This window comes from Carex rostrata, chromosome 8 (genome assembly GCF_964058835.1).
Source record: "Carex rostrata chromosome 8, lpCarRost1.2, whole genome shotgun sequence".
Classification (NCBI taxonomy): domain Eukaryota; kingdom Viridiplantae; phylum Streptophyta; class Magnoliopsida; order Poales; family Cyperaceae; genus Carex; species Carex rostrata.
This window is the reverse complement of record NC_135925.1, coordinates 1,729,327-1,742,754: the sequence shown is the minus strand read 5'-3', so window position 1 is coordinate 1,742,754 and position 13,428 is coordinate 1,729,327. Positions and strand designations below refer to the sequence as shown.

At 34.2% G+C, this 13,428-nt stretch overlaps 1 protein-coding gene across 2 annotated transcripts; it reads right to left on the bottom strand.

The window, feature by feature from the left end:
* Positions 1–102: 102 nt before the first annotated feature.
* Positions 103–3,859, bottom strand: LOC144558602 (monosaccharide-sensing protein 2-like). Of its 2 annotated transcripts, none has more exons than XM_078307447.1 (6): positions 3,464–3,859; positions 2,975–3,101; positions 2,179–2,745; positions 1,112–2,073; positions 837–1,024; positions 103–697 (listed from the first exon to the last, which is right to left on the bottom strand). In XM_078307447.1, the coding sequence occupies exons 2-6, from the start codon at positions 3,051–3,053 to the stop codon at positions 265–267; spliced, it is 2,229 nt and encodes a 742-aa protein (XP_078163573.1). In that variant the 5' UTR covers positions 3,054–3,101; positions 3,464–3,859; the 3' UTR covers positions 103–264. The 2 variants fall into 2 exon arrangements, with proteins under 2 accessions (XP_078163573.1, XP_078163574.1); XM_078307448.1 differs by lacking the exon at positions 3,464–3,859 and adding an exon at positions 3,205–3,435.
* Positions 3,860–13,428: the final 9,569 nt, after the last annotated feature.

Genomic DNA, 13,428 nt, shown 5'->3' with positions numbered 1-13,428 from the left:
TGTTAAATAAAAGAGTAAGAGGGGTCAAAAATTAGAGGCTTTTTGTTGAAGGTATAAGGTGTGTTTCCTCTTAGAAGAAGAAAGTTGACCAATTCATTCTCCGAACCAAAACTGTGAATTAACATGAAGAAAGAAGGATACATACATACATACATACATTAACAACTTTAATGGTTTAAATCACTCCATCTTATTTAAATACAGGCTAAAAAATAACTAACAACATTATCTCAAAGCACTGCAATGTCAAAAATTCAACACAAACTAATTCATTTTGGCTCTCGCACCGACTGCAAAGAACTCCGTGATAACCTCGAGCGGCATACCCTTCGTTTCTGGGACCTTCAAAAACACAAACACAAAAGCGAATACACAAACAACCGCATATATCCCGAACACACCAGCTAGGCCAATCGAATTAAGCAGCAGAGGCAGTGAGTACGTGACGATTATATCCCCGATCCAGAATGTCAGAGCACAGATCGCAATGCAGATTCCACGGACCCGTGTTGGGAAAATCTCTGCACACAGAATGTTTGGTACCGGTCCGAATCCCATGACGAATGTGCAGAAGTAGACAATCACACTCACGGTGGAGAGCACCGCATGTGGTATTGTGCCTAGGTCGATGAGGTTCGACAGTACCAGTATAATTAAAGATCCTATTAGAATTGGTATGGTGGCCAGTAGTAGAAACCTACAAACAGAATGCAAAGCATTCGGTTATTGACATTAAAGTTACTGAATTATTATCCTCAAGATGTATAAACCATAGAAGTGATTTTTATTTACTAAACCAAAGATAGGAGAAATGATTCTGTAAGAGAAAAATTTACCTTCTTCCGGAAATATCCATCAGTCTCATGGCGATCCCAATACTCGGGAGCATTAGCAAGGTTGTGACAGCACTAATAAGAATTGATGCTGAGTCAGAACTAATGCCGATATTTGACAGGAGTACCCCAACTCCGGCCTGTTCAAGAATTTGAGGTGTGTAGTACATAACTCCATTTATACCGGCAAACTACAAAATCAAAATTTAAAGGAACACATTAAGTAAATCAATAAAAATAACATTTAAGCTAAAAAATTAAAAAGGAAATTACCACACCTGTTGTAGAATCTGAATCCCAACACCGACAAGCAAAGCGTGTTTCACCCCCGGCTCAAAAAGACTTTTCCACAGGGAACCCTTTACAGCTGTCTCAGACGGATGCACCATAGCAGGGCCCACAGGATGCTGTTCAACAAGTCTTTCCGAGAAAAGCGCCGGTTGGCTTACGAGCGCTGATGCATGCACAAACTCCCCTCCCTCAGCACCTTCTACTCCGGCCAGTGACACTATTGATCCCCTCCTCGACGCCTGGGTCCCGTCCTGGTGCAAATAAATCCTCTTAAAACCGCCTTCTTTTTTACCATCGGGGCCCTCCTTCTCTGCCCATTTCCACGCTAACTGCCAACCTCCTCCAATTCCCATGCTACTCACAGCATCCCCTCCCATGAGACTGCTATTCCGCCTGATGCTCAGTATACTGCCATGTGGGTCCTCTTCCTTCCCCTCCACCTCAGTTGCCTGGCGACTGAGCAATGGGCTCTGTAAATTGTCATCGTAATCAGCACCGGCTGTATCCGACACATATCCTTCCTCCCCTTCTCCGTCGTGGTGCAAACTCTCTTCATCCCATTGCTCGGCTTTTATATGTTGCTGATCAGCTGCACCGGCAACACTGAACATGCTCCCAAAATTAGGGAACAGCGCGCTGCGCATGCTACCCATGGTTTCCGGAAGTTTCTCATGGACACTCCCAAAAAGGGTGACTAACGGGTCTATTAGACGCGTGCTGCCACGGCCTGCTAGGCTGCCCTGGCGGGAGGCTAGCGACAGAGCGCTTTGGCCGCCCTTCACTGGTTGGGCCACCCATGAGAGGCCGTCTTCAGGCCCGTGTAGCAGTATCCTCTCCTCCCCTCCTGCCGCATAATCACCTACATACTCACTGACTGGACCAATTATGTATTCTTCAACTGATGTGTCCCCACCCACAGCCAATCCTTCCACAAGGAGAGCCATCTCACCTGTTGTATCAATTTCAAATCACAGTATGAAATAATTAACAAACTTCCTTTTTTACTAGTAGTTACTGAAATAGAAACAAAATCGATAAAAATAAAATAACTGACCTGACACGTCTTCTCTTCCACGTAACTTCTGCAAGACGCATTTAGCCTCAGCCATGCGCCCTTTACTCACTAGCCACCTAGGCGACTCAGGCAAATAGAACACTGTCAAAAGAAAATACACCATCGAAGGAATAAACAAAAAACCCAGCATTATCCGCCAACTCGGTGAAGTCATGAGCGACATCCCGAATACCATGCAATAAGACAAAAACATCCCTACTGACCCACTGAACTGAGGCAGTGTGTTCAACAAACCCCTAATATCCGAAGGGGCGGTTTCGGAAATATACACTGGAATTAGTGTTACAGCCAAGCCAATGCCGAAGCCATCTATGAGTCTTGCCAGAAGCAAGATGTATACATTTGGGGACCACAGCATTACAAGCCCGCTGATGAAGTAGAGAAGTGATGAGGCTATTAGCATAGGTTTCCTCCCGACTGAATCCGACACTGCACCAGAAAATGTTGTGATGATTGTAGCACCGATTAGTGACATGGCGACGATCAGGCCTTCTATTGTTGGTTCACTTTCCAGTTCGAATTCTTTCTTTATGTACAAGACAGCCCCTGCGAAAATAAAGAACAATTGAGGTGCTTTGTGAAAAAAATTAGATGTTGATAGAACCAAAGTAGAATTTAATGAAGGTTTACATCAGATTGGTACCCAAATAATCCCATTTAAGAACTTGGTTCAAATTTTCTAGAAGAATAGAACAAAAGGGGTAAGGGAGAGAAAAGGAGATTCTTTTGTAGAATAAATTCTGGAATGATAGGTACAAACAAATCAAGAATATACCAGCAATTGTAGCATTGTCCCATCCTTGAAGCAAATTACCAATTGAAGCAGCAATAGCTATTAGAACAGCGCCCGCCATGTGTTTGACAAAATATATCCAACCAACAAATCCAAAAGCAAATATAAGCTGCTTGTAGAAAAGAAAATAATTAACAGATAAGAAATCTTATCTATCTAACAGTTCAAGCAAACCAATAAAATTAAATAAGAACAAAAGAACCATAAATAACCTTGCTGGTTACAAACAAACAACAGAGTTCTAAAATGCAAAGCCCTGGCAAGTGGCAAAGAAGCACACTTTACAATCTCCAGCTATCTTTCTCTCTTTACAAACTATTTTATATGTAAAATTTGCAACTTGCTTTTCTATTCAAAGGTGGTGTAAGAATCTTGACCGAGAAGAGAAATGACAAAAAAAAGAAAAAGAAAAATATCGAGAGCCACAACTAATCGGAAGCTGTAACAGTCTGGGGTGAAAAATAAAAGTACCTTTTGAGAGTAGTAGAATCGGAATCTTTTTATCCTCCTATCTAACCTCAAATTAGCACAAGAAGCCAAATTTGATTCCTGAAAGGTTGGGTATTAACCAGAAAAGATGGAGCAAAAACTGTCATTGGTACTGTCTACACCTTTTACAAACTTAAATATTTTAGAGAGGGCTAAATGGGGAATGCGCTCCGACCTAACTGTCAGATTGGATTGGAAGCGAAGAGGTGAGAAGAGAAGGCAGAAGGCCGCTTGGCGCATGTGCGTCAGTGCGTGTGGGTTTCTTTGTGGTGAGAGTCTGAGAGTCAGAGAGTGCAGAAAGCTGAGCGCGAGTGGTTTTGCCTTCATGCAGCGCTGTTTTTATTTATAGTATGTGCGCTGTAAGAAGTCAACAATGCTATGTTTAAAATGTTTACGGACCTTTGGTCTTTAAGGAAAACAAGGCTTCCGAAGGTACTGGAATGGCTGACTGGGTTGATATTTCTTGTTCTTTTGTTAAATTATTCAAATTCATTAGTTGTGCAATTAATATTGAGTGTGTTCAAAAGCTCTGTATCTTTTCATATTTTATTATGTCTTATATTTTTATCTCTATTTTTAAAATACAAATAGTTAATTTGAATTCGAATTGATTAACATGATATTCATATTAAAATGTACATCAAAATCAAATTTTATAAATTTAAAAAACTTTTTAATATTTTTTAGATAAGTGCAAAATTATTATTTTTGAATGGTCCAAAATAGTAATTTTGTATCCATCTAAAAAAAACTATATCAAAGTTAATCTTCAAAATATTGTAACTATGTCGGATAGGTACATTATTAATTCACTGTTTTCATAGCTAATAACGATGTTATTAAATGCGGTTTCTATGCGGCATGTGGAAGGTCACCGCATATTGCATATGCACTATACGGACATATATATGTTAAAATGAGAATTCATACATATATATAGAGAGAGAGAGAATAAGGCTACCATACATTGCAATGCATATGCATTTTTGTACATTGAACTATAAATCACCGGATTCAAAGTCCAAATAACCGATTCAAACCGTTCATCTTGTTCTCTATATTAATATGTGTTTAGAGACCAAATTTCACATTCTAAAAAAAGAGTAAAAAAATTAAAAAAATATATAAAATTTGATCTCCAAACTCATATTAATATGGAGAACAAGATGAACGGTTTGGATCAGTTATTTGGACTTTGAATCCGGTGATTTATAGTTCAATATACAAAAATGCTTATATATATATATAGAGAGAGAGAGAGGTTGGCTAAGATCAAAGTGGTAGTTCTTGAGCTTTGGTGCTACCAATTCGTTTTTTAATTTTTAAAGTTCAAAATGTCGATCTGAACCGTTCAAGTTGTTCTCCATATTAAATTGTGCTTGGAGACCAAATTGACATTTTTTTGATTTTTTTTACTATTTATTAAGCCACTTTGAAAACAACTGATCTAACGGTGGCTGCTGATTTTACTGTTTTGTTAAGCCACCGTTGGATCAACAATTTTGTAAAATACTTAATAAATAGTAAAAAAAATCAGAAAAATGTAAAATTTGGTCTCCAAGCACAATTTAATATGGAGAACAACTTGAACGGTTCGGATCGACGTTTTGAACTTTGAAAATTGAAAAATGAATTGGTAGCACCAAAGCTCAGGAACTACCACTTTGATCTTAGCCAACCTCTATATATATATATATATAGATATATATAGAGAGAGAGAATGGCTAAGTTCAAAATGTTTTTTCCTAGCCCCAGGAACAAACGACTTGGTTTTTTAATTTTTAAAGTTCAAACAGCCGATCCAAACCGTTAGATGTTTAATCTATATTAAAATGTGTTTGGAGACCAAATTTTATATTTTTTGGAATTTTTTTACTATTTATTAAGATGGTTTGAAAATAACTGTTTTTATTAAAATTCTGCACCATTAAAAAACAACGACTTTCAAGCCATCTTAATAAATAGTAAAAAAATTCCAAAAAATGTAAAATTTGGTCTCCAACCACATTTTAATATAGATTAAACATCTAACGGTTTGGATCGGCTGTTTGAACTTTGAAAATTGAAAAACTGAGTCGTTTGTTCCTGGGGCCAGGAAAAAACGTTTTCAGCTTAGCCATTCTCTCTCTCTAGATATATATACTAGTATCATACCCGTGCGTTGCAACGGAGACATATTATAAGAAACAAGTATATCAATAAAAATAATAATTATCTAAAAATTAAAACACATGTTAATAGAAAATTTATATGATTTTGTATTTTTAATTAACTTTAATCGTAATCTCTGATAACAATTTGATGATGTGATGATTCTTTATTTTTAAGTACCAATAATATCAAATAATAGCTCGATTCGAATCTAATATCAAATATCATACAACAATTCAATATCAACATATAATATGATATCAAAAAATATAAATAAAAAGTGTTATCGTGTGTATGTATAGGATATACACACACACACACACACACATATTATAAGAAAAAAATATATATTCACACACACGTTCCAATTTATATTCTTCTTTGTTTCCAATTTAAAATACACACACACATACACACATTGATATATTCTATATTGAAAATATATTCTAAATTGCCCACACCAATATGTATAGAAACAAAGAAAGAGAAATAAGAAAATTAAAAAAATTGATTTCCATTGTGATCCATATAGAAACGAAGAAATAAGGAAACAATAAATAAGAAAATGGAAGGTGGAGTCTTTTCAATTGAAGAGGAAAAATATGGAAATAAAGGAATAAGGAAACAGATAAATATATCGCTAAATTTCAGAATTTATTCAATTTTAATTGTAACGTATCGTGTGGCAGCACATGTGGTGGGTATGTTTTTAACTAAATTTAGACTTCTATACATAAAAGAGATGCATTTAATCAAAAGAAGACAAATTATGTAATTGGAGAGCTGAGATCAAATCCGAAGTTTCATCTCTCAATCGTAGCCGTTGGCGGATCGGACACCCAACGTGCTTAATAATAAAATGGAGATATAAAGAGAGAGAGATTGACTAATATACTTTCGGTAGCACTATGGCCATAAGTGCTACCGGTCCAAATTCTAAAAACTTGCGTTCGAAATTTCGAATAAATAGCTCAGTAAATTGGTTATATATTGAACTTGTAGAATACCAATTTTTACTATTTTTTATAATTTATAAAATATGGCAACAAATGACCTGAAAATAAAGAAAATTGCCACTAATTTAGGCCATTTTTTATCATCTTTCATAAATCATAAAAAATAGTAAAAAAAAATTCAAAAATAGTAAAAATTGGTATTCTACGAGTTTAATATATAACCAATTTACTAAGCTATTTAGTTCGAAGTTTCGAATGCAATTTTTTGGAATTTGAATCGGTAGCACTTCAGCCGAAATGTAATATGCAGGCAATATGCAGTAATATGCAGTAATATGCAGTATGTGGTAATATGCCGCCAAATATGTAGTAGTAATATACGGCCGAATATGCGGCCACATATACTAACCGCATACATATTTTTATGCAGATTACAATCAAATATACATATGCGGCCGTATATATTAATCCCATACAAATTTTTATGTGGATTACAACCGAATATGCATATGCGGCCGCATAGACCGTATTTTATTACACTAGCTAATAATGTCTTCAAAAAAATAATTAATTTACTATTTTTATAGATAGGTACAAAACCACAGTTTTCAGATGATTCTGAACCATCCAAAATAGTGATTTTGTAACTATCTAAAAAAGTAAAATAAAATTAACAAAAATAAAATTTGGTCTCCAAGCACATATTAATATAACAACTATATTGAGCAATTCGGAACAACTATTTGAACTTTGAAAACGGACATAAAGATGTGTATCATGATTGTGCATTTTAACACTCCTCTATTTTTAATTGACTTTTTGAGTAGTAGTTCCACAAAATTTGTAAAGAAAACAAAGCATCTCTAAAATACTTCAAAAAATATTAAATCTCTTTTAATGATTCTTAATTTCTTGATGGAGAAAGCTTTACTAAACGGCAGAAACAAACACAACATAAATTTTGTTGCGGTCCATATTAAGTCGTATTTGTGCTAAAAATATCTCATGGAATTACAAAATTCCAGTGACGTAGAAGGTGGAGGAAATGAGCGGCCATGGCCCCTTTGCGTTTAGGTCAAGTATTTTTTTTTTGTCCCCACAGGTTTTTGGCTCCTCACTGGTTCAATAATCATGCTTTGGTTGCAGTTTGCGGTATCAAATAATGAGTGGTGAAGCCACGTGGGCTCACGAGAAGCAATAAAGTATTTATTTATGACCCAATTTTTTTAAAATAATATTTTTTTCAAAGAAAAATATATATTTTTTGTTAAAAATAATTACCGATTATGTTTTATTATGAAAGTTTTGCAACATCCTATTCTATTTTCTGACTAATTAATATCAATTAATCAGATACTCACAACTAGGAATGAAAACGGAATGGATAATATCCGATTCGTATTCAAAAACTTAGATATAGATATCGGATATCCGAATATCCGTATAGATAAAGATACTATTATGATTTTACATTTAAATTATCTGTATTCGAATAATAGATATATACCATATATTTTAATATATATTATGAAAAATTTATGTTATACATCATTATAATTAGATAAATATTACAAACTTTAATATTTTTTAATATTTTTTAATATTATTTCAATAAATATCCGATCTGATCCGGACCCATATCCTTATCTATCTAATATTCACTTCGTATCCGTATCCGAATTTTTTTTAAAAAGAGATAGAGATATAGCTTTACCACTATCCGCTTCATTTTCACCCCTACTCACAACACAACAAGCATCTCTAATTTATATTCTCTCATTTGATATGCATTTTATTAAAGAGTAATATTGAATTGTTTATTTTCATTAAATTTGATGTAACAGGTAAATGTTGCCATAAAATTACTCTAAATATGATGCCTATAATGTACCATTAGCTTTCGCATCGATTTAATCATTTTTCCACTAATTTCTAATTTCAAAGCAATGAATACTTGTAACATTAAGTGTCATGATTTAGTTAAAATTAATTTAACTAATATGATGACAATTCATATTATAAACTAGTCCCCACTCATCTCTAGATCTTTGACTACAGAGTAAAATAGAACATGAAAGACCATCAATACAAGATTGAAGACAATTAGAAGAAGATGAAAAAAACTATTAGAAGATTAAAGACAACAAGTATAAGATGAAAATAACTAGTAGAAGATAAAAAAAAACAACTAGTAAAATATGAATGACAACTAGAAGAAGATGAAAGAAAACCAGTAGTAGATGAAAGACAACTTGCAGTATAATATGAATGACATCAATAGTAGATGAAAGAGAACTAGTATAATATGATGAAAAACAACTAGTATAATATGAATGACATCGATAGTAGATGAAAGAGAACATCCAGTAGATGAAAGACAACCAGTAGAAGATGAAAGACAACCTGTAGTAGATGAAAGACAATTAGTAGAAGATGAAAGACAACGAGTAGAACGTGATGTTTATTGTTCGAGCAATAATATTTTCATCTATTTGACTAATTTGTAAAAACATACAATTATTGAATTTTACAATTTTGTCTATTTTTGAAAGATACGTAGGTTCAAGTCAAATGGAATTGCATTATGGAATACTTGGACTGAAGAAATCATGAAGACATCTATCAAGAATACAAATTGTAAAATCAGAAGCTTGGTAAAGTAAATTTGAGGCTGTTTAAACAGGGATCAAACGTTGGTAACATTTGTAAAACGTTGTAACATTTTAGACCTTCAATTAGAGTGTTGTATTTCGCATGCAACTACCCTCTTCTTTAGCCATCTATAGACACAACAAGAGTGCTACTAAGATCTTCAAATGGTGTGTTGTATTATGGTTGCATCGACCCTCTTCCCCTACCATCTGGAGACACTACTAAGAGTGTTGCAAAGACCTTCAATTAGAGTGTTGTAATAGAGTTACAATTACCTACTTTCCCTTGCCATCTGTAGACACTACTAGAGTGCTACAAACACCTTCAATTGGAGTGTTGTATTTGCCTTGCAACTACCCTCTTCTTTTGCCATCTAGAGACACTATAAGAGTGCTGCTAAGACATTCAATTAGAGCATTGTATTAGGTTACAACGAGACTCTTTTCTTGCCATTCGGAGACACTACTCATGTCCTACAAAGACCTTCAATTGTAGTATTGTATTGGGGTTATAACTAGCCTCTTTAGTTGCCATTTAGAGATACTACTAAGAGTGTTGCAAATTCCTTCAATTCGAGTGTTGTAATAGGGTTGCAATTAGCCACTACTCGTGTCATCTGGAAACACAAATAGAGTGTTGCAAAGACCTTCAATTGGAGTGTTATATTGGGGTTGCAACGACCCTCTTCTTTTGCTATCTAGAGACACTACTATGAGTGTTGCAAAGACCATCAATTGGAGTGTTGTAATAGAGTTGCAATTACCTACTTCCCTTGCCATCTGAAGACACTACTAGAGTGCTACAAACAACTTCCATTAGAATGTTGTATTTGGCTTGCAACTGCCTTCTTGTTTTGTCATCTAGAGACACTACTAAGAGTGTTGCTAAGACCTTCAATTGGAGTGTTGTAATAGGGTTTCAATTACCCAATTCCCTTGCTATCTGGAGACACTACTAGAGTGCAACAAACACCTTCAATTGGAGTGTTGTATTTGACTTGCAACTTATTCAATTTTAGAGTTGAATAGAGAATGAATTAACAATGATTTTATTGATCGTTGTGTGTTTTTACATGGTCTATACATGAGTATATATAGCCTAAAATTCTAACTAGCCATTGGGTTATTTCCTAAATAACCTATGCTGTAATCTATACCCTAATTGTGTCTTAATTACAAAGATTCACTAGCCATTACATGAATCAAGCTATGTACCAAAAATAGTTGAACAGTTGTACAATTGGAGGCTAGTTTATTTGTTGCCTAAAACTGCCAATGATAAATCTTATGAGGCTAATGATCTTTTTTCTTGAATACTCCCCCTCAAGTTGAGTTCGAATAAATTGATTGAGCCCAACTTGTCAAGTATGTTTAGATGACTGGTCTTGTCGAGTGCTTTGGTGAAGATATATGCCAGTTGTTCTTTGCTTCTTACGAATGAAGTTTCTATTTCTCTTGACTGTACTTTTTTCCTGACAAAGTGATAGTCAACCTCTATGTGTTTTGTTCTTTCATGAAACACTGGATTGGATGCAATATGTCGTACAGCTTGATTCTCACAGTACATTTTCATTGCTCCCTTGTGCTCCATCTTCATGTCGCTAAGTAGTTGTTTGATCCATATGAGCTCACTCGCAGTGGATGCCATGGCTCGATATTCTGCTTCTGCACTTGATCGTGCCACCACATTCTGCTTCTTACTCTTCTATGTGACCAAGTTGCCACTTACAAAGGTACAAAATCCCGTGGTTGATTTTCTACCGTAGCTACCAGCCCAATCTACATCAGAGAAACCAACCACTTCATTAGAATTTTTTTTTCATCCAAATTCCCTAACCTGGAGTGCTCTTCAGATATCTTAGTATTCTATCGATAGCACTCAAGTGACTGGTGCATTGAGCATGCATAAATTGGCTTATAACACTAACTGCAAAGACAATGTCAGGTCTGGTAACTGTAAGATAGATTAATTTTCCTACTAACCTCTGATATTGTCCTATGTCAGATAGTGGTTCACCATCTTGTGGTCCAAGTTTAATGTTGGTTCTCATTGGTGTTCCGGCTAGTTTTGCTCCTATCTTACCAGTCTCTTTTAACAAGTCAAGGACATATTTTCTTTGAGATAAGAATAAGCCTTTACTTTAGTGGGCTATTTCTATTCCAAGAAAATATGAGAGTTGTCCAAGATCCTTGATATCAAATTCATCTTTCAAGGATTGCTTAACTCTTAATTTCTTCATTATTATTTCCAGTAATAATGATATCATCTGCATAAACAAGAATGATGGTGGTGGAATTTTGTGTATGTTTGATATGTTGGGTTTTGACAGTTCAAACCCATTGATTTAGCTTAATTGCGGAAAGTGCGTAAAACAAAATTTGTTTACGTTTAAGTTAAGCTAAGAATTAAATGGGGTATATTAGGAAACTTTCCAAGGCGGTCCACCTTCAGTATTCCTTGGGCATCAAAACCTCATTTAATTCTTTTACAGATCTATTCCATAATTGTTTTCTAAAAGCTTTAAATCTATTTACCAATTAAATAGATTAATATAACATGTTTATACCTCGTTTCCAAATCTCAGTTGGAATGTAGCTGAGCGAGAAGATCGATAAAAAATGGTTGCCTCAAAGTATCAAACAAATGATACCTTTATTGGTTATCCACCAGGACTAACCAGAGAGCGGTTTATTTCTTTTGCCAAAAATACCGTAAATCGCGAAATTATGTAAAAACACTATTCACCGATCTCGTGAAAACCGTAACTGAGGAAGAGAGAAATTCTAATTAACGAAGTAATCATATTAACTAGTGAATTAGTAATTTTTCTCTTTCACCTCACCCTTCTATTTATAGGCAAATGTGGTGGTTTTGCAAATGACCAAAATGCCCTTAGCATTTGGCCTAATTACAAAAAATTGCCATTGGAATGGCGATTCGGCCAATTAAGAAATAAAATTTAATTTTACATCTAATGCCAACATTCAACTTGATTTCATTTATATTTTATTTCCTTGGCCGACATCAAATTAAAATTCAATTTCATTAATTAAATACAATTGATTTTATTTGGCTGACATGATCAAGTGATTTTATTTATATATATATTTTGTTTTGGATTTTAATTTTAATCAAGGTTTTTAATTAATAATAAAATCCAAATCAAATATATATAATTGTTCTAAACAATTATATTTCTCACGGTTCGTTTCAATTGTTGTTCGGTAACTTTTATACAACGTAACGTGTACGTTTATAAATTAATCGTTGTTTCTACTTATCATTTTTATATGACATTTATAATTTAATTATATCACGTATAATTAATTATAACCATCTTAGTATTAATTATAATCAATTTATAATTAATCAGTAAGATTCTCCGAGTAGCTCCTATATGGTGTGACCCAATAGGATCTGTGTTATGTTGGTAAATAGAGTTAAAACTGTTTTAACTTCTATAATCATGAGAGGCATCTGACAGAATACATCATGACCATCCAATTACACAGATGATGCTGTACTGTACAATATCACGATCCAGTAAACAATTTACTTTTGTCAATTCTTTTGTCACATAGCTATTATATTAGTTTCAAGGTAGGTGTTTGTGTCATCCTTATTAACTTAATCTTTTCTTGATCTTGAGTAGATTATCAAATATAATTACTCTTGTAATTATACCGCATTTAGATAATCTAACTCTACCAAGGGGCCCAGTGACGCTATAGCTTGTACAAAATACGAGGGACAATTGTACTTTTGGTAAACCATCATTTCCTTAGCTAAGTTATACATACGGAAGTGCTACCGTTATGACTGTTTTTTACGGACAGCATTAGATATCACTCACACATACACATCTATTAGTAGGAACGATGAATACCTCATACTGTAGAACTTGACTCTAAATGAAAACATAAATGACACTAACACAATTCTATTTAATGTTTCATTCGGGGTCTGTCAAATACCATGTTCATAGAACATGTATCTATGTGATTAAAATGACATCTCGTGTCTATGGTTTGCAAAACTTAACCATCTTTTAATCCACATAATAATCTAGTAACGGTTAATTAGTGTTTCTGCTAATTACCTCGGTTAGTGGCTTCTTAAGAACATATATATCATCTTTATTATGAAGTTTCACAATTCCAGTCATGAACTCGAAATGATCCATAATAC

Excerpts from the sequence above, each read along its gene's own strand:
- LOC144558602 (XM_078307447.1), bottom strand. The coding sequence starts at position 3,053 with ATGGCGGGCGCTGTTCTAATAGCTATTGCTGCTTCAATTGGTAATTTG. Across the intron at positions 2,746-2,974 it reads GGACAATGCTACAATTGCTG|GGGCTGTCTTGTACATAAAG; the intron begins GTATATTCTTGA and ends TTATTTTCGCAG. Across the intron at positions 2,074-2,178 it reads TGGAAGAGAAGACGTGTCAG|GTGAGATGGCTCTCCTTGTG; the intron begins GTCAGTTATTTT and ends TTGATACAACAG.